Genomic DNA, 25,793 nt, shown 5'->3' on the forward strand with positions numbered 1-25,793 from the left:
ATGAGGTTTATAAATATTAATTAAAACAGCTATATTGAGCGGTCACAGGTCATCTTTAAAGCTGATCTTGGGGTATCTCAGCAGTAGGACACCCTATGATCAGAGTATTGTCAGAGGGCCCTTCTAATTTAAAACATTGTCCAAAGAGGACTAAAGCTTTAGAAAAGCTGGCAGTTCTGTAGTTGGCCTTCTATTCATGAGCCAGGGGGCCTTGATTGAACTCCTACTATAGTTACCTTCCCCCTAAAGGAAGGCTGCAGTGCCTGGAATGGTGAATTAAATGGTGAATATTATGTGTTAATTATAAAGATAACCTTGGTAAGTGAACCCGCATCTATAACTGTGATCTGTAGGGCCTCCTGGAAAAGCCTTTTCATAATGTCATTTAACCATAAGGTTTGGTAATGTTCTGTAGGGTATTATGCAATTTTCTAAGTAAGCCTCATTTACGTGAATTTGTAAAAGTTAGTTTGAGATGCAGAGATATATGTATACAAACCTATTTCCTGTATTATTGGTACCATTTCAACATAGTACGTGATTCCGTTGTTGAGTTACCTGAAAAAACAAGCCGAGAACATTGACTCAGGTGCAAAGTGAAAATCTGGTCTGTCTGAATGTTTTTAATGTTCAGTTCTTGGAAACCGCTCCCTTCTACTGTATATAGGAAGGTCACTTATAGCAAGAGAATGGCTGCTTTATGTAGAAAAGGTTATATTGTGGTTTCCGTTTGACAACTTTCTCTTTCATTACATGCTAAATCAGAAACACATTTTGAGAAACTTTATCGAGAAGGAAAAAGAAGAAACTACTTATTTCTGTGCAGTAGAGCTGCTATCTGCTTAGTAACATCACACACGAATATGTAGAGTCTTATGCAGAATTTTTGTTCCCTTTTATCAATTTGCATTTTCTCTTAATGGATCTGGCCCATGATTAAATATTTTCTCTTAAAGGGGTATTCTGGGATATATGCTACGGCTTGCCTGGAAAAGTAAAGTCTTTTTGCAATATACATGTATTACCTTGTCTTGGTGTATCGGCTTATTTTCTTTCTTTACAACCTGGTCATATGGTATGGCCCACATTTACTTTTGAAGCTTCCACCGTCCCATCCATTCCTTAGTATGGCTTTAGAGTGTGGAAGGAAACTGGAGTCCCCGGAGGAAACCCATGCAGACACAATGAGAACATACAGACTACATGCAGATATTGTCTTTGGTGGTATTTTAACCCAAGATCCCACTAAAGACAACATCTAACCACTGAGCCACTGTGCAATGTGAATTTAAAAAAGAAAGTGCTCCTAGATATTACTGTTATATACTTGTTATTGCGCCCCCTGGTGTTTTGATTTCCTTTCAAAAATCCACCTAATATGTGCATTGCTGCTGGTCTCACATTCTCAGTCCTACCGGTATCACCAGATTTGCCTTGTTTGCGGGTGGTGAAGTAATTCCTGGTATTGTAAAGGCCAGTAATATAGACAGTGAACTAGAAGTTGCTTTCCCCCAGCATTGGACACATTAGGTGGATGTTCTGAGAGGAAATCAAAAGTACTGCAGGGGGCGCCATAACAATCATGTATTGGTTCCCTATTCCCATCCAGTGTTTCAAAGGCTTGTTTAAAGAGTCGTACACAGAAGTTTTCCCACCCCACAGGATAGTTTTGTACCTTGCAGTTTCCGTTCATTACTCCAAGGAGATAAATAGAGCATAGGGGATTAGCTGCTCATTTGAACCAATTGTGTTCAACATAGATTAGATGTTCCCAATGTCACAGACATGTAGTCTATCAGAAACATAGGCCCTTTGTTTGTGTTGTGTGGGGCTCTGTGCCTAGGCCAGTTCTCTTTTCCTGGGGATCCTGTGGATGGCTCTGCTCCAGAGAACCCTGAGGCTATCTCTATTATTGAGGGGAAACACTTGCCTTGCTCACATTTGAGTGGCTCTGTTTCAGCACCTTTTATGGTGAGGCCTGTCGGGAGCGTTGGGACTGTGGTTGACTTGTATCCGCTTTGGCAAACACGTATAGATTTATTGATACATTGTAAGTAGAGTACATTTCAACTTTACAATGACAAGCAAATATAGACCATTGTGAAATCTGATATAATTTGGTCCCTTATCACTGATCTTAAAGCTTTGTTCCACAATTGACTATTGCCCATTTTACACGGGCTGAGAAACTCACGATTCTCATTTGCCCGAGCGAGCCGGTGACGTCATCAACGGCTCGCTCGTGCAGTCTGTTTAACCCCTTGACTGGCACGCCCGGAAATTCTCCGGGACGAGCTCCACTGCCGATAGTGATATAGCCCGGAAGATTTCCGGGCTATGTATCACTATGGGAGCTGCAGAGCACAATGCCACAAGCTGTGGCATTGTGCTCTGCCTGCACAGTCACACAGAGAACAAAGCAAGGGCTTTGAAAAACCAGCAGAAGATATTGCCGATCTGCCGGCAATCTCCTGCTTCTAAGTCTCCTGCTTTGTTTACAGGTTGCCATAGAGACCATCGGCTTGTCAGAAGCAAGCCGATGGTCTCTGTGGCAGGGAGAGCTAGTGCTTGGCTGTCAGAGGACAGCTAGGTACTAGCTCTTACAGCAGAGATCAGAGAAAACCTCCGATCTCTGCTGTGTTAACCCTTTACATGCTGCAGTCTGTGACTGCAGCATGTAAAGGGCTGTCACCATCGGACCCCCGGAATGTGATCAGGGGGTCCTGATGGGTCCCTGTGGAAGTCCCTAAAGGGACAAAAAAAAAATGTAAAAAAAAAAACAAAAGTAAAAAAATAATAAAAACACTTGTCTCCCTTTACTTTGTAAAAAATCTAAAATACAATCACACATGTGGTATCCATGCGTCGTAATGACCAGAGAAGGAAGTTAATACATTATTTAACCCCTTAATGACATGGCCCCTTTTTTTTCTTTTTTCCCCATTTCTTTTTTTCCTCCCCCCTGTTTAAAAAATCACAACTTGTCCCGCAAAAAACAAGCCCTTATATGGCCATGTCAATGGAAAAATGAAAAAGTTATGGCTCTTGAGACGCAACTGCAAAATTAGTTGAAATTCAATGATTAGACCATTTTAGAAAACATGCCCTGGTGGGCACGACAGGGTGGTAGGAAACCCGCCACTCAAGGGGTTAAACTGTCCGATTCTCGTTGGAATAGTGCCATTCTTGTGCACTTACCATTGTGTTTCACATTCTTATGTGAAACACGGAATGATCAGTGTTTAACCTGCACAATAAATGCCTGAGGCTGCGCTGATTGTTATGCCGGCTGAAACTTATGGACGAGTGAGAACCTCCCGCTTCTTCTTCTTCGTTCCGTCGTTTGCCTGCATTTAAGCTAAACTATTGTTCCATCTAAATAGGGTTTTAGCAACTAATCTACAAGATAAGTGATAAGTCTGATCGTGGGGGTGTCGCAGCTGAGACTACCACCAACCTCGAGAATGGGAGTCCGGCATCCCCCTCTCCTCCTCACTTGCACACCCTGCAGAGAGAAGGACCTTGAATGGAGCAGCGGCTGAGCAATGTTTAGTGTTGGATGTAGCCAAGCGATTGTACTCGGCTATCTCCGGCAGTCCTGATGTAAAGAATGGAGTAGCAGCTCACATGTACAAGCGCCTACCCACTGCAAGTGGTTCAATGTTGAGTAGAGGGGACATCAGACGTCTGTTTTCATGATCAGTGGGGGTCTCAGAGTTAGACCCCAACCAATGAAACCCATCACCTATCCTGTGGATCGTTGAGAAGTCTGTTCAACAATTGGATGGACATATATCTTTTTCCGGCCGTACATACTATGTTACCAGATAGGATCTATGTGTGTTTAGCGCTGCGGCATACGTTGGCGCTATACAAGTAAAGAGTATGTATAACTGAGTCACTTTAATGTGAACAAGAGCTACTAAATATCTACCTTTCTTTTGAAGACCATGTCTGGTTTGCCCAATGAAGCAGGTATTTAATTATTGGTTACGTGACCTCCAACTACAGCTCCTGAACGGGTTTCCTATACTTAAATCCATATATTGGACAACAAGCTCCTTTAAGGCTTGACATCTTGAGTGTCTGTTTTGTGAATAAGTCCTCCTTCCTATTTTTTCAAGGCTTCCTGTAAACTTCGTATTACCTCACTGATTCAGTGTTGGGAAGCGGCTTAAATTGCTTACTCAGATCAAGTTATAGACCATGAATCCAGTCACTTTGTTCCAGAAGATTAAACATATTTTAATTTATTCTGTGTTTTACCGTAAAGTGCTTTTCAATGACACGCAAAATTGAATCTGAAAAACAGGGAAAACAAATCCTGACGTTTCTGGAAGTACTAGAAAATCGACTGTTCCAGAAAATGTGGCTAATTTTTACTTCTGTCAAAGCACAATTGGCTTGCTATTGAATTAACGAAGACCAGGGGCTGTTAGTGAAGAGTTATCTCATTGTCTCCTCCAGTACCAAATAGAATTGCGCATAATATATTGTCATGCGGACTAGACTCGCTCTACAGTATATAGAACGGTGCTTTTTTTTTTTTTTTTTAACTAGTGTAATACATTATTTTGGTGGAAAATTAAAGGTTTCATTTTTCAGTGCTTTTATTTGCATACTGGTATAAAATTAAGTTACTCTTAAAGGGGAAGTCCCATCTCAAATTTTTATGGCAGAACCACAGTGTTCCATAAAAGTCTGATAGATTCGGGTCACAAATCTGGGACCTACAGTTATCTTGAGTTCTGTCCAATCTGACTTATGGTCAGGCTGTACACAGTGCTTAGGCATTACGAAAATAGAGGACTGTGCTATGCTGTTTCTTTAACCCCTTAACACTACATGCCGTACATTTACGTTCTGCAGAGTCAGGGTATGCATGGAGGGGGATTTCAGGTCGATCCTGCTCCATACAATGCGGGTGCTGACTGTTTCTTACTTCCTACACCCACCACAACAGCTCCGATAAGCTGCGCCGCTCATCGGAGCTCTTCACCCTCTAATTGATGCCGTCAATTCTGACGGCATTTAAATATCCTAACCGATGTTCGGGGGCCCCTGCGATAAGATCGCAGGTTGCCGTGCCGTTGTCATGGCAGCCGGGGGCCTTCTGAAAGGCTCAAGGGCTGCCATTGCAGAGTGCCTATCAAGCAGGGCCTGTGGCGTGCCTTGATAGAATGATTATATCATACTGCAAGTGCAATTAAAGCAGCGCAAATTCTTGTCCCCTACGGCAGTGTTCCCCAACTCCAGTCCTCAGGGACCGCCAACAGGTCATGTTTTCAGGATTTCCTCAGTATTGCACAGGTGATGTAATTATCATCAGTGCCTCAGACCTTGCCATGGGTGTGATTACCATAGGATACCCTGAAAACATGACCTGTTGGTGGTCCCTGAGGACTGGAGTTGGGGACCCCTGCCCTACGGGGACTTAAATATAAAGTAAAAGTAAGTTCAAAAAAGTTTTTTACTAATTTAAAAAAATAAAAAATAATAAAGTAAAAAAAAAAACCTTTTGCCATATCTGTAATAAAAGAATCTAAATAATAAAACAAAAAAAATTGGGTATCTCTGCATCTGTAGAAGTCCGATTTATCAAAGTAATGCGTTATTTATCCGTCACGGTGAACGTCGTCCGAGGAGGGGGTTGGGGGGAGCGAGAATTACTCTCTTTCAGTTAACTCGTCTCCAAGAAAAATTGTAATAAGTTATCAAAAAGTCATATGTACTCCAAAATGGTACCAATAGAAACTACAGGGCTTTCCGCAGAAAATTAGACCTCACACAACTATGTCAACGAGAAAAAAAAAGTTATGGCTGTCAGAAGATGGTGGCAGAAATTTTTTTAAAATAATTAAATATCTTTAAAAAAAATAGTACAGCCCAAAAAAACTTTAGAATTTTGGTATTTTAGTAATCGTACTTACCCATAGAATAAACGTATTGTGTCATTTTTGTTGCAGTGTGTACGCCGTAGAAACAAGACACACCCAATTTAGTTTTTCTTTTCCATTTCACTCCACGTAGAATTTTTAAAAAAGTTTTTCAGTACATTATATGGTGCATTGTATAGTATCATTGAAAATACAACTCGTCCTGCAAAAAACAAGCCTTCAGACATCTACAGCGACGGATAAATAAAACTGTTAGGATTTTTTAAAAGGAGTGAATGTGAAGAAGAAAAAGAAAGGGCCGCATCCTTAAGGGGTTAAAGGTGTAGTCTATTGAAAAAAAAGACATTGAAATCTTCCCGGCCCTATGTGAAAACATAGTTTCTTACCTGGGCTGCAGGAGAAATTGAGTGTGCAAATTCCCATAACCAGTTTGCCGCATCAGGTAAAGTCAGTAATCTCAGTAAAGTGATCAGAATGGTCAAAGTGTTCTGTATATTCTGCATGATCACCCCGCTCCATATACAATATTGCCCAATATTGCACAGGCAGCCTCAAAGTATTCGCAGTAGCGTTTGCAGATGCTTGCGGTGCTTGTGTTTAAAGGGGTATAACACACTTATGAATTTGTAACCCCCATGTGAACTAATGTTAACAAGGAAATGGAAATGTGCTGAGACTTTTGTTCTGTGGTTTAATTATACTCCCAGCAGGTTTGCATCATTATGTGCGGGGAAGAATTCCTTGGAATCTTGATATTCTTCCTTATTACACATGACCTCCTCTTATATAAAAAAGCCTACATGCTTTTTCTTGCACCACACTTTGCCCCCTTTGCGTGACCTTTGGTGGATGATTTTGGTGTCATTAGATTTGTGACATCCTCACCACTGCCGTAAAATCATAAAATGTGAGTTTGATACATCGAGTGACCCGTCAGGCCAGGGCAAAGTTCCTGTGTTAAGTCTAGCGGTGCCATTGTGCTTCAGCCAACAGCGCCACTAGGGAGAGTCAAGCGTTAACAAGCGATGTTCATATCAACGTGGAAGACAAGTGGTAGGAAATAAACAGTGTGAGGTGCCAAGAGGTCCCGGGGGCAACCAAACAAGCTGGAACGTCTGTCCCCCAGAAAGGGGATGGGGGTGTGCGGGGGTGTTGGTTTTTGCACACACGTTTGCAAGGAGGCTCTTGAGAAATCCCTAGCCGAGCCCGTACACTACACACCAGCCGAAAGACCAACAGACAGGACGCCAAGATGTGCTGCAGCAGCTACTTTGGAGGTCACATGGCAGCTACTAACACAGGTCTGTGAGAAGAGAAAGAAGGTCACATGACCAACATCATCTACCAATAGCCACAGTATACAGAAGGGGCAGGTGAAGCAGAGCTGAGGTGGTCTCTGCGGTGTATACCAACTACATGTTACAGGCTGACGTATGACAAGCCAGAGAGCATGTACACAACAACCTCAGCTCTGCTATACCTGGTGCAGCAGAGCTAAAGTGGTCATTGGGTTAAAGGAATTGTTTACAGTCAGGGTTGTTTACATGCAGTCCTATGTAAGACTACAGAAAAGACCTCACACTCTGCTCTGCTACACACAGGTATATACGCTCTGCTCTGCTACACCTAGGTATATACGCTCTGCTACAGGCAAGTATATACGCTCTGCTCTGCTACAGGCAAGTATATACGCTCTGCTCTGCTACAGGCAAGTATATACGCTCTGCTCTGCTACAGGCAAGTATATACGCTCTGCTCTGCTACACGCACGTATATACGCTCTGCTCTGCTACACGCAGGTATATACGCTCTGCTCTCTTACACGCAGGTATATATGCTCTGCTCTCTTACCCGCAGGTATATACGCTCTGCTACACGCAGGTATATACGCTCTGCTCTGCTACACCTAGGTATATACGCTCTGCTCTGCTACAGGCAAGTATATACGCTCGGCTCTGCTACAGGCAAGTATATACGCTCTGCTCTGCTACAGGCAAGTATATACGCTCTGCTCTGCTACACGCAGGTATATACGCTCTGCTCTCTTACACGCAGGTATATACGCTCTGCTCTCTTACACGCAGGTATATACGCTCTGCTCTCTTACACGCAGGTATATACGCTCTGCTCTCTTACACGCAGGTATATACGCTCTGCTCTCTTACACGCAGGTATATACGCTCTGCTCTCTTACACGCAGGTATATACGCTCTGCTCTCTTACACGCAGGTATATACGCTCTGCTCTCTTACACGCAGGTATATACGCTCAGCTCGGCTACACGCAGGTATATACGCTCAGCTCGGCTACACGCAGGTATATACGCTCAGCTCGGCTACACGCAGGTATATACGCTCAGCTCGGCTACACGCAGGTATATACGCTCTGCCCTGCTACACGCAGGTATATACGCTCTGCCCTGCTACACGCAGGTATATACGCTCTGCCCTGCTACACGCAGGTATATACGCTCTGCCCTGCTACATGCAGGTATATACGCTCTGCCCTGCTACACGCAGGTATATACGCTCTGCCCTGCTACACGCAGGTATCTACGCTCAGCTCTGCTACACGCAGCTTGTATATGCTCAGCCAAGCCGAATCCTGTGCTCGGCAGTTCGTAAACCATTTGCAACCATTTTCCCAAACATTTTATGTTCGCATAGCGAACATCGCATCAATCTAGTGTTCTGATAAGGGAGAATTTTGGGTTCTTTCTAAAGTGAACCTCCCACCTGTTGAGGGCTTACTTCCAGCTCGGGGCTGCCCTAGTCTATAATAGGGTTAGACTATTTGGCATCAATTGGCTCTCTTTTTTTTTTACCTGGTTAAGAAGGTAAGTTATGTTTATATTTGGTGCAATTGCAGGCCATATTATAAGAAAAGTCGATAGATGTGTGTTTTATCTACACTTTTTTTAGTTGGGGTAATAAAGGTTATTGTTAAAAATTAGACTATTTGTATAATTTTCTAGTGGTTTTGCCTTTTAGTGCTAGTGAGCTTGGTTGCAAAAATAATATAATAATCAATGATATGGGTTGTGGTCTGATCAATCATGAATCCTTTACATTCTATGTATGGCTGGGTATGTGTGCTTCACTACTGCTGCCATGGGAAGGGGGTAGCGCGATGCTCTGGACATCCTTGCATCTTGGCATTCATCCGCATGTTACTTTGACTTTTGCCCCTGCCTAAGCATTGTTGTAGACCAGATACAGCGATCTAGTGTGCCTTGTCACATTGCAGAAATGGTTTAGGGTACATGACAAAGACTTCAAGATGCTGACGTGGCCTTCAAATTTCATAGATCTCAGTATGATTGAGCATCTGTGGGTTGTGTGGGAGATACAAGTCTGGTACATCGAAGCCCACCTAGCAATTTACAGGACTCCCATGATCAGCTGCTGCTGCTTATGGTTATGGCTGCTTGGTGCATGTACCGTAATTCCCTAAGGTCCTATGTGTAGTGGCACTAAAGAGCAGTTTTACTGTAGGTCCCCATAGATGCTAGATTATTCAGTCAATACAACAAGCATTCATAATTTTTATCTGTACATCTGTGGCAATGAAATACCTGCTTCTCCGCTAACGAAATCTAGTGAATTGGTCGAATGTTTTTTTTATTAGATATGCTAAAATTCCTTTCTCTACATTTGGCCTTTTTTTTGGTGTGGGATGAAAACCAGAAAGCGCTGATTTATATATCTTGACAAGTGTTCTGCCATGTGATCCTATCTGTCGAAGCACAACATATCATACTGATAACACCATTTTAATATGTGCTATGATCTTTTCTTTAATTTTAGGCAATTAGAGTCTTCTTTATGTTAAGGGCACTGTCACTACAATTACGGAAAGAGCCAGAGACTCAGCTTCCTTTGACCCGTGAAGAGGACCTGATAAAGACAGATGATGTACTTGATCTCAGTGAGTACTATAGTATAAATCTATCAGGGATCGGCGGGGAGTTTAGTCATTGTAGAAAGGAAGCCTTACTCATAAGAAATGAATTGGTTGGATGGTTGAGTTGATTCCACATGCTGCTTTACGTATGCTTCCTAGCATTACATTTATACTCATCATTTCGTCTTCTAATTCTTGCATCGTTTCCCATCCCCATTTTTCGATTAAATTGTTTACACTGTATCTGTCGTTTCTGGAAACTCTTCTAAATAGGCTGTTGTATATTTTTATGAAGAGTTGCGCTATATGTCGGTATTATATGATTGTTTTCTGCATTTTTTTAGTAGTTTTTACTCTCTGCATGCTTCCTCTCTATTTTCCCCACATTGTATGAAGTAGAGGAGACCCTGATCACCTATCACTTATATCGTATGCAGAGAAGCAGTAGCAGCACTGAGGACACCGAATATTAAAGGCTTTTTCTTACACCGCACTTTGCCCCCTTTGCGTGACCTTTGGTGGATGATTTTGGTGTCATTAGATTTGTGACATCCTCACCACTGCCGTAAAATCATAAAATGTGAGTTTGATACATTGAGTGACTCCTCAGACCGGGTCAAAGTTTTTATGTTAAGTCTAGCGACACTGTTGTGCTTCAGCCAGCTACACCGCTAGGGAGGGTCAGGAGTTGTTGTGTACACTCACCTTTTCCTCCATTATCACTAATTCGATACCCTTTCTCCTGGAGAAGAATGGGCCCTGATTCTCTCAAGTCCAAGCTGATGCAGTGTTATCAAAGTAGGCTATGGTATCTTATTTAGATGTATGGTGTCCGATCCTTCACAAAGAAGTGTTTTTTTTTTTCCTTCATTCTAATTTGCTGTCCACTGCCTGTTGTCAAGTGAAATCCATCTCTCTAGTAACAGAGATAAGACCAACAACAGAAAGAAGAGGAGGGTGATGACTTATGCTGCCCATAGAAGTAAGTCTATGGGTTCTAAAAGTGGGCGACAGAAGCAGGAAGTCGCACAAACTTACCGTTAAAGCTAATGGTGAATGATTTATTGTTTCACAGCTACTGAAATAGCATCTATTCTCTAGTCTCCTTCATGATGTTATTTCTTTGTGTGTGCTACAGTCTGGGAGCAAAATCTGTTGTTTTCTCTATGTGCGGTGTATGAGAGCCATCATAGCAGCAGTCTCCATCCACTAAAGCAGAGAGCGCTGAAAATTAGAAATAAAGTCTGCAGAAGAAGAAAATAGTGAAAAATGCAGTATACGGATGCTACCAATGTAGCCAAATTCAAAGAGACTGTCAGCTACTTTAAGCTTTATAAGCTAAACTTGTGGGCTCAAAGTAGCTGACCCGTTGAGTGCGGGGATGTAGATTTTATACCTACCTTCCTCAACATTTCCCCAGTGTCAGCTCTAAAACCCACCACTACAGTGCATTGAGCGGCATGCTAGGTAGTCCTCCCATTCTAATCTTAGAATAGGAGGACTACTTGGTGCGTAACATGCAGTCTGCTCAATGCACTGCAGTGGCAGCTTTCAGCGCTGACATCTGGGGATCTGCGGACAGGGCAAGTATAAAACCTACATCCCAGGACTCGGTGGGTCACCTACTTTGAGTCCACAAGCTTAGCTTCTAGGGCTCATACTAGCTGACCGATATCCTTACACTGTAATCATTTTTGGCAGCAACTTAAGTTGAGCCATTAAAAAGCTGCTGTCATCTTAACCCCTTCAAAGCAATTGTAAAGAGCAAATAAACTGTGGCACAGCAAGTTATCTTAACACATTGTATGACATACATCTGTATAATGACGGTTACTCTTGCATGTACACACATGGCAGCTTATTCTAAAAAGTCATCTGAAAGTACTGCTCTACTTTAAAGATTGTTTCACAATTAGTGACTCTCTCAACAAACTTTACATTTGCTAGTAAAATGAATGAAGCAATGGCCGCAGATGGCTTTGAAGCTGTTCTTTAGAAAAGAAAAGCCTTTGTGGGATGTAGTTCTTGAGAACTGTAAATGTACATTATGCTCTTCTGTTGGCAGCAGGAAGTGTCTGCTTTTTAGAAGAATCTCGTAATTTGTATGAAATAATATCTCTGAGGCGGATATTTAACGGACCACTAATTATGCAAAAGCTTATAGGCCATTGAGCTACTGGTTACAATGACCAAATTACTAGTTTCCAGTAGGCAACATCGGCGCAGCTATTTTCCAGTACGGCTGATTTCACATATCTGGCCGCAGATCCGGCTGAAAATACCAGAGGAAAAAGCCAAGTAGCTGGGAGGAACGTCGGTGGACCCCATACCCTGCTCTGAGCAGGGTATGGAGAACACAGCTGGACCGCTGTGTTCTTCATACCCCGCCTGTGTTCAGGGAGCGGAATACAGCTGAAACAATAGTATCCTGTGAATTCCTGATAAGGCTCATTGTCGTCCTTCAGCACGCTGAAAGAAAACGATCAGTGATTCCTTAACGAAAATTGCACGATGTCAGTGCAGTTAGACACAACGATTATCGCTCAAAAGATGGCTTTGAGGGATTTTTGAGTGAAAATCGTTGTCTAAATTGGCCTTAACACCATGGATTCTGCTTGCCATGCAGCCACTATTAGCTGATCGGTTTTTGAACGAAATGTGTCGAATTCTGAATTCTGTTGTAGCCCCACCGTGGTCCCAGTGTTGTTGATGAGGTCATCCTCGGAAGTCATCTGACTGTTCCAGGTGCTGCGGTTTCCTCCCACATTCCAAAAACATACTAAAAGGGGAATTTACATTGTGAGCCCCAATGAGGACCAAGCCCAATACCAATCGATGTACTGTTCAATGCTGCAGAATATGCAAGCACTAAATGGGTAAAATAAGTATGTCGGCGGCATATTTCTATGGACAGTACTAAATTAATCGTACATTGTTCTATTATAGTTTTGTTGTAGTGTTTTTATCTTTGCTGGAAATACATCTTCCCAATAATTTTAACTTTGTTGACAATTTAATACCAGTAGTAGTTTTTCTGGTGTGAACGTTGAACAAAACACAGGAGGCAAACAGGCGCTTACATTGGTTTTGCTTATGGTAAAGTACCATGCCACTTTCCCTACCTAGTGACATGTCCTTGGTGCCATGGATAATTTTCTGTAGTTGGTTATCTGTAACCCATTGTGCCTATTCTCCCCTCCTCGGCCGCCATCTGAGATATCATTGCTTCATGGCCTTTCCCATTTTATTGGAAGAGATCACTGTTTGGGTGATGGTTACTAAAACATTCTCCTAATGATAGTTATGCCATAAATGCCTAACAGATGTGGATATTACCTATTCTCTTCATTCACCTCAGTGACCAATCATGGACAGAATTATGGAAGCCACTAAACTAACTGTTGTACACTGTTACTGTAACTCCCATAGAAGCAGATGGGAGTTCCGGAAACTGCATAGCACAGTGAGTTATTTATTGTCTGCCAGCACACACACTGGCAACTAACGTTAGATTCAATGCATTCCCTTTAAAGAGCCACTCCAGCGAGAAAACATTTTTCCATCCCTGCCCCCATCACCTGATTGCCTGTCACATTATTGGTGTATATTGCATTTACTTCCATGCAGTGCAGCCCCCTATCTGATGTTTATCAGGCACCATCTTGATGCTAAGATTTCTGTTTCCTCTCACACTATTCTGTGCTATCATTATGCATTAACACAGCATGACATGAGCAGCTAGATACTCAACCCTGTCATTGCATTCTGTATTCAATTAAATAAGCTACAGACCTAATGGAAACAGTCAGGAGGATGAGCGGTGATCACCTCTATTAGGCCGGCTGCACACGGCCGTGACGGGCTCCGCCGCGGCCATCCCCCAGAGACCCCATACTTACCTGCAGATCCGGTGTCCTAGGTCCCGCATGACGCGCCGCAGCGTCATGTGACACGTCGGCCACGTCACATGACACGCCCACAGCATCACATGACACGGCCGGCCGTGTCATATGACGCGGCCGGCCGTGTCATATGACGCGTAGGCGGGGAAGTGGTTTCACACTATCTTCCGCTGTGCTACAGCGGAAGATAGCGCGAACGGACGGCTTCCATTGACTGCAATGGAAGCCGCCTGCGCGTACACCCACGGCAAATAGAGCATGCCGTGGGTGAGAACGGGAGATTTCACGGTGCAGGATTCCATAGAACCTAATAGCTGCAGGCAACGCAGCGGATTTCTGCCGCGTATTACGCGGCGGAAATCCGTCCGTGGGAAGGAGCCCTTATAACTGTGACAGAAGCTGTGTAATCATGATCAGTAACTATGATAAGCGTGGGAAGATGGTTATATAGTGAATGGAAAAATACAATCACTGAGGTGGCCCTTTAAGTTTTTACTTGTTTCTTGTACAAGTAGAAATCTTGAATCCTGAAAGCCTCCTCTCACCACCGTTATTATCGAGAAACCTGCTGAAATTTCTTAAGTTTATAGATATTGAAGAAAAACTGCATACTTTTGCTCGACTGGATTCTAGCTAGAAGATACCACTGATCAATTTTAATTGATTACAGATAGCCAGTCAGGATCACTTAACAGAGTTGGTTCAGGCAGCTCCCTTATTAAGAATTTACTGGCAGCATGTCTGTAGCTAACTCAATTTAATACAATATGGTATGCAGTTTACTGAAGCAAATTCAATCAAGTAAATCAAATGATAGAAATCAGGATTTCTGTTGGAAAAGCAAATTCTAAATTTAGAAAACACAATTAAATGGCTATTAAAGTAAATACACAGCCACCTCATCATTTTAAAGAAGACCTCTGGCGTCACTGATTCTCTCCTTCCGTGTAACTAGCCATGGGGCGTCTGTAGTCATCTTGTGCTGGAAATGTCAAGGTGGCAGCAGGACATCTTACCAGCACTTCTGAATAATACAAAGTTACCGTGTCGGTCTGAACAAGAGGGTGGAGAGCATGGGCGTTTACGTATGGGTTGGCCTAATTGGTTAAGAAGTCAATTAAAATAAGCAGCATGTGACACTCATCGAAGCAGACATCATCTTGGATATACACAAGTCACTTTAGGTTCAATGGATAGGGTACAACATTATTAAAATTGTACATCATAAAGTATATCAGACCCCAAACATGAAATATAGTAATCCTAATAAAGCATCAAAGATACAAGTACAAATACACAAGGGAAATATAAGATGTAAGCATGACAGAGCCTCAGAGATGTGCAAAAATAGATAAAGAAGGCTTACCTGGTATAAGCAGGGAGGTCAACCATAAGGGACCTGCCCGCTAGCACCTGCAGTCCTGTTGCGCAGTGAACAACCAACACCTCTTACGCCCCATGGGGCATCCAATGGGAATGGAGAGCAGCAGAAGACCCAAAAGATCTAAGCAAAACTCGGTATCAAAATGGTGCACAGGAGATTAAGGTAAAATAACTGCACTCATAAGAGTTGGTAAGGGTGGATGGAAGTAAATATGACTTACATGAAAAAGGAGGGGTATACTATAAATACTTTTCTTTCCACCATGGAAACCATGTTTGATAAAGGCGCATGCTAGCGCCGAAACAGGTTGCATCTCTGCACCTTCTTGGGTTAAAGAATTACTTAACAGTACTGTGGATTCTGTTTGAACCTGTTGGGCTCCACTAAGGAAGGGGTGTTCTCCTTCACGTCAGTAGTGATACCCCCTCCTCTTTCATGCAAGTCCTATTTACTTTCAATCGGATCTAACAGCCCCCCATTCACATTGGAGTTTAGTTGTCCAAACCCCCTGATAATGGCAGGACAGAACAACTCTCTAATGTGTATGAGGGCAGCTCAACTTTCTCCTGACAGATGATGGGGGAAAGGAGAATTGGGGTATTACATTTCAGTGCCTGTTCCTTGATAGATAAGTTGGTGTCAGAGCTATCTGGCTGCGGCTTAACTCCATGAACACCCGAATGTTCATCCTAGCCAAACATTTGTATATATGGGGAAGATGGTGGAAACAGCTGTTGGATGACCGATCAATCATCCAACAGTTGTTGCGACATGTCTAAGATGATGTTTGTTTCAGTGAGTGTCACATGCTACTTACTTTGATTGACTTTTTAATGTCTGCTTTGCAATAAAGATATGTATTATTTTTGATACTGCTCTGGCATAGTCTAGTTTGTAAGACAGAGCTTATATAGTGAGTATAGGATTGGGTATCGTTGGCATCGCTCACAGCACTGCCAGAATAGAGGCGAAGCCGCCGGGGAGCATTCTATCCCCGCCCACCTCCGTTCACTGGTTGTAGGCCCCTCATTCAGAAATGAATGACTGTTTATGCTGAACTGCGCGATCTTCAGTCTTCTGCATGCGGAAGCTGAACGACTGAAAAATTCTGATTCAGTCGCTGCATGCATTTACACAGGATGATTATTGTTCAGATTCCTGCAAGAGCAGCAGAATCTAAATGATTCTAAATAGAGTTGAGCGAACGTACTCTTCCGAGCTTGATGCCCGTTCGAGTATTGGCATACGCGATGGTGCTCACTACTCAAGCAAGCATCACGCCGTGTTCGACCCCGCCCCAGTTTTGGCCCCTCCACCCCTCTGACGTGTCGGATATGACCCCTCGGCGCTGCGCACGTCAATGGTAGTTTGTGGCTGGGTTCGTTACTCGAATAGAGCTCTCGAATTTTACGAAAAGCTCGACTCGAATAACGAGGACCCGAGCATTCTAAACAATAGAATCATCCCGTGTAAAAGGGCCATTATTATCCGTTATCTGCTGATTGCTAAATCTAGTGGCAACTATTCTTTATGGATTCTTTTGGATCTCTGACGTTTTCATGGTAGATCACAAACTGCTTCCCAATATGTGCTATTCTCTTGACTTTAAAAGGGTTGGTGAGTTTTTGTAATTTCTATTTCTATAGCTAAAAATAACAAACTATACCTCACTAAGTTGCCCGCATGTCCAGTGCCACACCTCCAAACTATCAGCAAATCTTTCTTTCTGTACCATCTTTACGCTGATGACAGCCAACTATATACTTATTCCTACGACATCAACCCTTCACTATTATGAAGCACCAGTGATTGTCTCTCCGCTGTATCCAACATCGTGTTCTGGCTCTATCTGAAACCAAACCTCTCAAACTGAACCTCTTGTATTTCCCCCCTTTACTAGTCTACCTAAACCTAAAGTTTCCATTACAGCTTGTGGTGCTACCATCACTCCTAGGTAGCATGCCCACTGTCTTGGTGTATCTTTCCTTAACCCTGTACATTCAACCTCCTGCACGTTTATGTCACCTGAACCTCAAAAATATCTCTAGAATCCATCCTGTTCTTACTGTGGAAACAGTAAAAACTCTTATTGTTGCCCTGATTCATTCCCATCTTGGTGTAATTCGTTATGGTTTGGTCTTCATCTCAACTAATCCATCCTGAATGCAGTAGCCAGGCTCATCTCTGTCCAGCCGTGACACCAGTGCCTCCAACCTGTGCTAGTCACTGTCACTTTTTGCCCATGCACTATAGAATACAATTTAATAGGCACTCTTAGGGCTTCCTCACACAGGCGTATTTGTGCGCACAAAATCTGGATGCGCTACACACGTGAGAACGTACGCATTAATTCGTTCTCATAAGTGCAGTTCGTGCGCGCACAAAAAAAAATAGAACCTGCTCTAGTTTCCTGTGTTTTGCGCAGCAAAAGTGCCACAGACGTCTTATGGCAGATGTGAAAATACACGAGGGGGAAGGGTATGACACTGCGTAAAAAGAAGCCATTAAATTCCACGGAAAGGGTGTGACACTTTCACGTGTGAACTAGCCCTGCGTGCGCAAAAGTAACAGTAATATGCGCAGGCACACACGCAACACGCTGATTATGGCCCTCTTCGAACCTCATTCATACACCTATAGGCTGCAGTGAGCATATTTGCGCATACGCTCGTGTGAAGCCGCCCTTACCCTGACGCTCCTCCTTGGTTATCTGATAACTGCAGTTTTCTATGAGCACCATATGAAAACTTCTACAGTATCAATGTCTATAGCATCAGCTTCAGGATGAGACTTAGTTTCCATGTCTCTTTATGTCTCTTCCTCCTAAATACAGTTTTATGCTTCCTTTTTTAAAGCTTGCTTCCTCCTTGGATTTTATAATTCCTAGAAGAGTCTATCTTTCCCACAAAGAGGAACGCAATGTCCTAGGTGTAGCGTGAAGTCATTCTGACATCGGTATATATCAGTCATGTCTTTTTCCTGTTACACAGTACTGGGCATCTACTTATCCTGTAATGAATAGACTTTACCAGGAAGCCTTTTGTAAGCGGAACTGAGCAACGTCCATTCTATCTTATTTACTGATCAGCAGGTTTACTACATCGGCTTTTCAACATTGTTTGAAATTCACTTTGAATTTCCACAAAAACTTGAAATTACCAACGGTTTGTTTTATTTCTGCTTTTAACTACATTTCATAGTTTAAACTGACAATTAGCATTTAGCAATTTTGAAAATACATATTTTACTGTTTTCGTATAAATTTCTAATTGTGTGAATTTGGATATACATATACATTATTTAATAATGCTGTCAAATAAGGCTATGTTCACACGCTGCAAATCCGCAGTGGATTTTGGTGCGCGAACGCTACAGAATTTCCCCAAATTTCAAAGGGTGGAATCTGCACTGAAAATCCACAATGTAAAGTGACATGCTGCAGATTTAAAATCCACAGCAGCGGACGGGTGCGATTTTTGAAGATCTCAGCTACTTTGCTACTATTATAAATACTCCAGGTTTTCAGTGGGGAAAGTTTGCACGGAAAATCCGCTGCAAATCTGACCCCATGTGAACATGACCAACCTGACTTTACAGCTGCTTCTTTCTGAGCCTCTTGTTGGACGTCGGTCCTGCTGTCTGGGCTCCCGCAGTTCTCTGCCCTTTTGGTAAAATGAACGAGTAGATTTCTTAGATTAGTTTTAAATATGAACACATAAGAAAACCTAATGTAACTAAAAAAAAAAAAAAAATTTTTCGTCTGCAAAGTGCGTACAAAATAGTGTTAAGCAACTGTCTGCCTTTGTTTGTCATCCAAATGTGCGAGTGTGATATCGGTCAGAGAAACTCAAACCAATATTGCACTGCTGCGGGTGCGATGCATTTTGCAAAAAAAACACGCATTGCATCTCTCAATTTGTGATTTTTTTTCCCGCATTTTTTTCAATATATGTGAAAATCACGTGGTGTTTCAGTAGTAAACATTTGCTCGTACTTGCATAAAAATCACATCAACACGCGAGTGCGCTGCGATCTTTTTTACAACGCCCATAGAAAGTAATGGGCTTTTTTTTTTTTAAATCAAAATCGGCCAGAAATGGGACATGCAGTAATTTTTATTTTATTTTTTAGGATTGATTCAGACGACCGTATATCGGCTCTGTTTTCACGCCGAGCCGATATACGGTGTCCTCATCTGCATGGGGGGAGGATGGAAGAGCCAGGAGCAGGAACTGAGATCCCGCCCCCTCTCTGGCTCCTCTCCACCCCTCTGCACTATTTGCAATGAAAGGAGGCGGAATGTGGGTGGGGCTAAATTTCACGAATTAGCCCAGCCCCCGTCCCGCCTCTCCTCTTTGCAAATAGCGCAGAGGGGCGAAGAGGAGGCAGAGAGGGGGCAGGAGCTCAGAGCACTGCTCCTGGCTCTTCCAGCCACCCCTTCCCTTGAGAGAGAGATGCCGTATATCGACCGGGCGTGAAAACCGAGCCAATATACATTCGTCTGAATCCAGCCTCAAAATGTTTTTCATCTCAGACTATTTAGTCCAAAAGAAAAATCGCTCATGTGAATTAAATCTATTGGTCATTTACATGCGCGATATCTGACAATATATCGGTTAGATACTGCATGTGAAGCATGCTTCCACATACTTTGAAGAAATGCTTCACTGATCACTAGTCATGTGGCCATGACTGATCTGCATGCCCCTTCAGTTACACACAAGACTTAGAAATCACAATGTGACTTATCTTATTCCACATTCTATATGTTGTATTAAGAATATTAATTGTCCACCATTGCTGTACTATGAGGCATAGACCTAGAATGAAGCTGACCATATACCAGAAGGTCTCCTCTGTAAGAGAACGCTGATTTTCTGTGCATTTCAACCCTTTCCCATGGTATAACATAAGTACAAGTGCAGCAGTTCTTTGCACTTGTAAGACATGATGCGGCTGCTTCCATGTATTGATTCCTTTATTGGTAACTGTCTGCTCTATGGTTTTCTTTCCCCTCGTCTTTTTTCAGTAATGCTCATTGATGCACTTTTAATGCAAGTTCCTGTAAGTTTGCTGCTTCTATTAACCATTTAATTTCTTGTAGAATTTATAGAAACTCCGGGAACTCCAACACACATCTCAATAGGGTTATGTTTCCAGTGTGTAAAGGGTTATGTTGAACAGTTTGTGGCTTGTACCCCCTCTTTCCTTTCACTTGTTGAGTATGAAGGGTGGTCCCACATCTTTGGCGGGAGTCTCCGTTACTGATGCAGCTGGAAGTACCAGAAGCTGGGCAGAAAGTGGGTGGGACCCCATTGTAGTCATTACGGTCCACCCGGCACTGTTTGGATCTTTCTAGAGACGGAACAGTTTGGCCGCGGGGATTCCCCTTCATCTGTTCCCCGAACAGAGCAGGAAAGCAGAATCCCCAGCGCAGATGGGAAAGCAGCCTAATTCCCTCCTGTACCTGCAGTTGTAGCACTAGCCATATTGGTCAGCGTTTTTCATAGAATGGTAGAATTGGAAGGGACCTAGGCACAAAATGGAAAAAGCATCAGGACATATTTGCTTAAAAGCCAGCTAATCACCCAGCTGTGGCAGACTCTTAAATAGGAATTAAGCAGTGATGATGGTCCTTGTGGAAATGTTAATGGCATCCACATTGGTTGTCACCAAACTTTTCAAGAAAATGGTAGAACGAATAACAATTTCTATAATGCATATTTTCAAGAGCTAATACTGTATGGCCTAATGATTTGGTGTTCTTACAAAAAAAAAATCCCTCTTTTTTTCAAGAAAAAAAGCATTGTGGTATAATTACCCTAGACCAGCGCTTCTCAGATTGTGAGATGCCCCAAGTTGTCAGTGGGGTGCTGCTGCAGACGCAGTTTTTACAATGATCATAAGCTGCACAGATATTTTTCTAGCTAGAGGAATATTTGGTTAAGTAACACATAATTGATGTTTTTGTCCTTATCGTGGGTTTAGAACTCAACTGAAAGCCAAATGGAGTCATCTTCAATTCTGGCATGGACCTTTCTGGCTGTGCCCTGTTTGAAAAAAATGAGAATCCCTGCCATAGACTCTGAGTAGATGTCAGTACTTGTCATATGATTATTTTTGTTGTTTAAGCCAACCAAAAGACAAATAAGAGCCTGTTCAGCCCTTGTTACTAGCTCTGCCCAGGGGTCCTATTAGGGTTTCCATTTAGAATCATGAAAACTGACCCCTGGACAGGACCAAAGACTAGGAACCTTTCTTGGTCAATAATGTAAACTTCTGGAACTGAGATCAATAGGTCTCTGTTATGGCAGGTTTCCGTTCATTTCTGATGTTTTGTGCCAGCAAAAATAACGTGGTGGACTATGCTATTCTTTCCAGCATAAAATCCCAGAAATGAATGGAAACCTGCCAAAATGGAGACCTATTGGCCTCTGTTTCAGCAGTTTCCGTTACTGGCCAAGATAGGGTTTCTGTTTAAAATCACAAAAATTGCACCTTTGGACGAAACCTGATGGGACCTCTGGACGGAACCAAAGACTCGGTCTAAAGGGCCTCTAAGCAACTCTTTGCCTTGTGATAATATACCCTATTACTTCCTAATCTGCATTTACTCTCCAAACAAGGGCTCTGACATGATCTATTCCTGAGCTTCAATATCTCCATGCACCTGACATTGCCTGCCCTCTTGTTTTACAAGGATGTAACCTTAGATTTTAAGATATTATATTTTTGCAGTCTTCCTTTGCTTGTCTCAGTGGGGCTCCTCGCATACAGTTTTAAAGCCTCCCATCTGCTCCGGCCCTATAACTGCAGTTGTGATGACCTGTCACTCACAGCATTATCATGTTGGCGGGCAAGGATTGGCGTGCCATCCTTGTGGACATTACGTATATCATACGCAGTTCTTACTTGTTCCAAACTGTATACATTTCACCAGTATAATAGACTATTATTACTACACTAAAGAAGATCCCAACAATTAGGTAGTTGGTGTTGAAATTTAAAATTTACTACAGGGGCCTATATTTTTGTGATTAACATACTGAAGAGATTGAAGTTCTTATTGCCAGGTCTTAAAAAGCATCAAATTGTCTCCTGAAATAGGAGGATAGACTTTTTACCGTCTACGGCATTTTGTCTATCCTTAAACCTTCATTATATGTGCAAAGGTATGTGGACATCTGACTGCCACACATATATTAGCTCATTGGACTTCCCATTCCAAAATCATGGGTGTTAAAATGGAATTGGGCCACTCTTTTGAGGCTATAACAGCCTCGCCTCTTCTGGGAAGACTTTCCACAAGATTTTGTACTGTGTCTGTATTTGTACCCATTCAGTCAGAAGAGCATTTAGGGAGTCTGGCACTGATGTTGGCTGGGAAGGTCTGGCTTGCAGTTGCTATTTGATCTCATCCCAAAGGTGTTGGTTGGGGCTTTGCGCAGCCACTCAAGTTCCTTCACAAGAAACTTATCACACCATATCTTTATGGACCTCGCTTTGTACACAGGGGAACAATCCTGCTGGCACAGGAAAGTGCTTTCCCCATACTGTTGTCACAAAGTTGCACGAGTACACGTGTCTTAAATGTCTTCGTATGCTGTGGTATTAGCATGGACACTATCCATAACGTAGATGGAATGCAATCCGGTAGGCTTCTTTGGGCATCCATCAAACCCAGATTCTTCATCACTCCAGACAACATGTTTCCATTGCTCCAGAGTCCAGTGGCAACTGCCAATTACCTGGTGCCTTGTGGACTTAGGCTTTGTGTGCAGCTACTCAACCATGGAAATCTATTTTATGAAGCTCATGACACAGGGTTTTTGGCGTAGCAGGTTGGAAACTCTTCAGCACTTGGGGTCCATGCTGTGCGGTCTCCCAGTTAGTGGCTGAGTTGTTGTTACTCCTAGGTGCTTCCAAAATAATGACACTTAAAGGTGACGAGAGGAAATCTAGCAGATCAGAAATGGCATAAACTGGCTTCTGGCCAAAGCGGTATCCTATGACGTGTGAAATCACTGAGCTTTTCAGAACAACCTGTGCTACTACCAATATTTGTCCATGGAGATCCTATGGCTGAGCGCTTGATTTTATGCACCTGCTTGCAAGCAATGGGTGCAGCTAAACATCCGAACTTAATATTTAGGAGGGTTGTCCTCTTCCTTTTAGCCATTTAGTGTGCATCATCGAAGCGGTAAATACACAGACTGGAGGACTTGGATGTCTAATGTATTTCCCAATGTTTGCTGAGCATTTATATTGTATAAGATATGAGCCATACGGGATACTTTTTTATTTTTAAAGTAATTAGAAATTAAGCAATATGTCAGAATAACTACACAATTAAAATTTTCAAGGTCTCTGCTAAGTCATAGTATTAGAGCGAAGGAAAGAAGTGTGGGTATATTCAGCCCTTAAAGGAACAACCTGGCCAAATCGGTACTCTGTTCTGGGTTGTATAGGACACAGGAACTCTTCACTAATGGTAATCCTGAGTATTGTTACCACTTTGCATTTGATATTCGTGTAAATGCCTGCGGAATCAATAAATGGCTTTCTGCATATTTGTACAGAAATATTATGAATGACATAGTGATGTATACTGAAGTAGACTTGGGGCACTTTTACAATGGATGACAGTCTGAGAGCAATTGCGGGGACGCTTGTTCCGTATACACACGGGACCCAACAGGGCAGGTCAGCGAGAATCACTCACTTGGCGGAGTCAATCCGTTTTTAACTCATGTGAAAACCAAGTGTTTGTCGGCTCATTTAAACAGGCAGCTGTACATCTATGAAGGACGGCCTGTTTACTGTGAGTGGAGGCGGGTGGCCGAAAGATCTCTGGCGCACTCCACCTCCATTCAGTGAGCATTCATTGCTCCTGAGTGAAAGCATAGGGAGTGATGATCGCCGGGATGGCTTGTTGGGCACTTAAATGACCAACAGTAGTCCCATGTAAAAGTATTCTAAGATTAATGTAATGGGGCCTATTGGATCAGTGGAAGCTAGCACCATGATTCATTAATTAGGTCATAATTTGTATAAAGAGGATGAGGACTACTGAGGGTGCGATCCTGGCATATTGACAGAAATTTTTTTATTTTGTTTTCGTTTTTTTTCAACTCCTTTGAATTGCGGCAGCTCTTTACTATATTACATTTTGTAAAGAGATGATGTTTGGCTGTACTTGTAGCCGCTGCTCTAATATTGTGCTAAATTCTGGCCATAGCATCTCCTTTTAGTTTTGTCTTGGGTCCGCGTAAAATCCCTATGGATGCGAGGCGTTTTCATGGCACAACAGCCTTGTATCACTATGGGGATGAAGAGTCACAGCCACGCAGAGGATTGTGGAGTTTCTCCAATTGCTGCCAGCCCCATTGAAAACAATGGGCGATGCAAGAGCACGCAGAAAGATAAAACGGGCCGCGATTTGTTTCCCTCATCGCTGTGCACTGCAAGAAAACATTGCTCATGTGTATGACCTCATTCTCGCAACGCACAAATCTCACACGATTTTCTTCCCCGTGTGAAGCCGGCCTTAAGCCTGTGTCACACATATGTAAGCATTTTTGTGATGCATTTTTGTGGATATTTGCATTTTTGTGTGTCTTTCAGCATATTTTGTGCGCGCAAGGAAAAACACACTGATGCTCTCAGCCATTGAAATTGCCAAATTCTTTAATGAGTTCCATGTGCAAAGCACACGCTTGTGAAGAAACCCATTAAAATCAATGGGTTCTATTTTCTGTGTATTGCGCACGTAAAACTTTCATGCACAAATTTGCCCGCGTGACACAGGCCTTAGGCCTCATGTCCATGGGAAAAATCAGGCCCGCCGCGGATTCTCCATGCGGAATCCTGCAGCGGGTCCCTCCTTTCCCGCGGACATGAGTTCTAAAAGGATGATTTACTTACCCGTCCAGACGCTGCGGATCTTCCCTCCGTCACGGCCGGATCTTCCTCCTTCGACCCGGCGGATGTGCTCTGCACGCCGGCGGCATGCCGGGCGCATGCGCCAGGGCACTCCATTTTCATTTTTTTTTAACTCCTGCTCTCCCGCGGCGGAGAGCAGAAATTCAGGTGCGGGTGTGCTGCGGATCCGGACGGCTTCAATAGAAGCCTGCGGGAGGCAACCCCACGGGAGACCCGCACTAAAATAGAGCATGCTGCAGGTGTTTACCTGCACACTCAATCCACACCTCAGGGGAAAATGACATCCGCAGATATTTAACTACCTGTGGGTGTCCAATGCATCCCTATGGGGCGCGGATCACGCGTGCGGGTGACCCGCTGTGGATCTGTCCCCGTGGACATGAGACCTTAGTCATCAATCATTAAAGCTTTGCTTCACCCAGAAGATAGAAACCCAGACATACACAAGAGCTAGATCTACAACAGGCAGAATGATTCCCCCAATGATCATCAGATGACGACGTGATAAATCTCCTCTGTGGGCAAGCCATTAATATTGTTTGACTTCACTGCAGAGAAACTTTACAGAAAGTTTGTAGATCTATATAAAACTCTCCAGACTGCTTGCTTGTCATTAGACTAGTTGCAGTACATCCACGGCTGTCGCCGGATCGTTATGAGGTGGGCGTCCTGTAGGCTGTCTCTACGCCCTCTAGATAACTGACTTCAGTCTTGTGACAAATGTCTCGGCTATTTTAGTCATTTTCAACTACCTTCTCTGGGATA

General features: G+C 43.0%; 1 protein-coding gene across 5 annotated transcripts in view; it reads left to right on the top strand.

The window, feature by feature from the left end:
• CLEC16A (C-type lectin domain containing 16A) overlaps positions 1-25,793 on the top strand; it is a 197,527-nt gene that overhangs the window by 89,132 nt on the left and 82,602 nt on the right. For all 5 annotated transcript variants that reach the window (XM_066576179.1, XM_066576181.1, XM_066576183.1 and 2 more), the window contains exon 18: positions 9,704-9,824. In XM_066576179.1, coding sequence (XP_066432276.1) covers positions 9,704-9,824 — 121 coding nt within the window. The remainder of the gene's footprint in view (positions 1-9,703; positions 9,825-25,793) is intronic.

The sequence above is a fragment of the Eleutherodactylus coqui genome, chromosome 8 (genome assembly GCF_035609145.1).
Source record: "Eleutherodactylus coqui strain aEleCoq1 chromosome 8, aEleCoq1.hap1, whole genome shotgun sequence".
Classification (NCBI taxonomy): domain Eukaryota; kingdom Metazoa; phylum Chordata; class Amphibia; order Anura; family Eleutherodactylidae; genus Eleutherodactylus; species Eleutherodactylus coqui.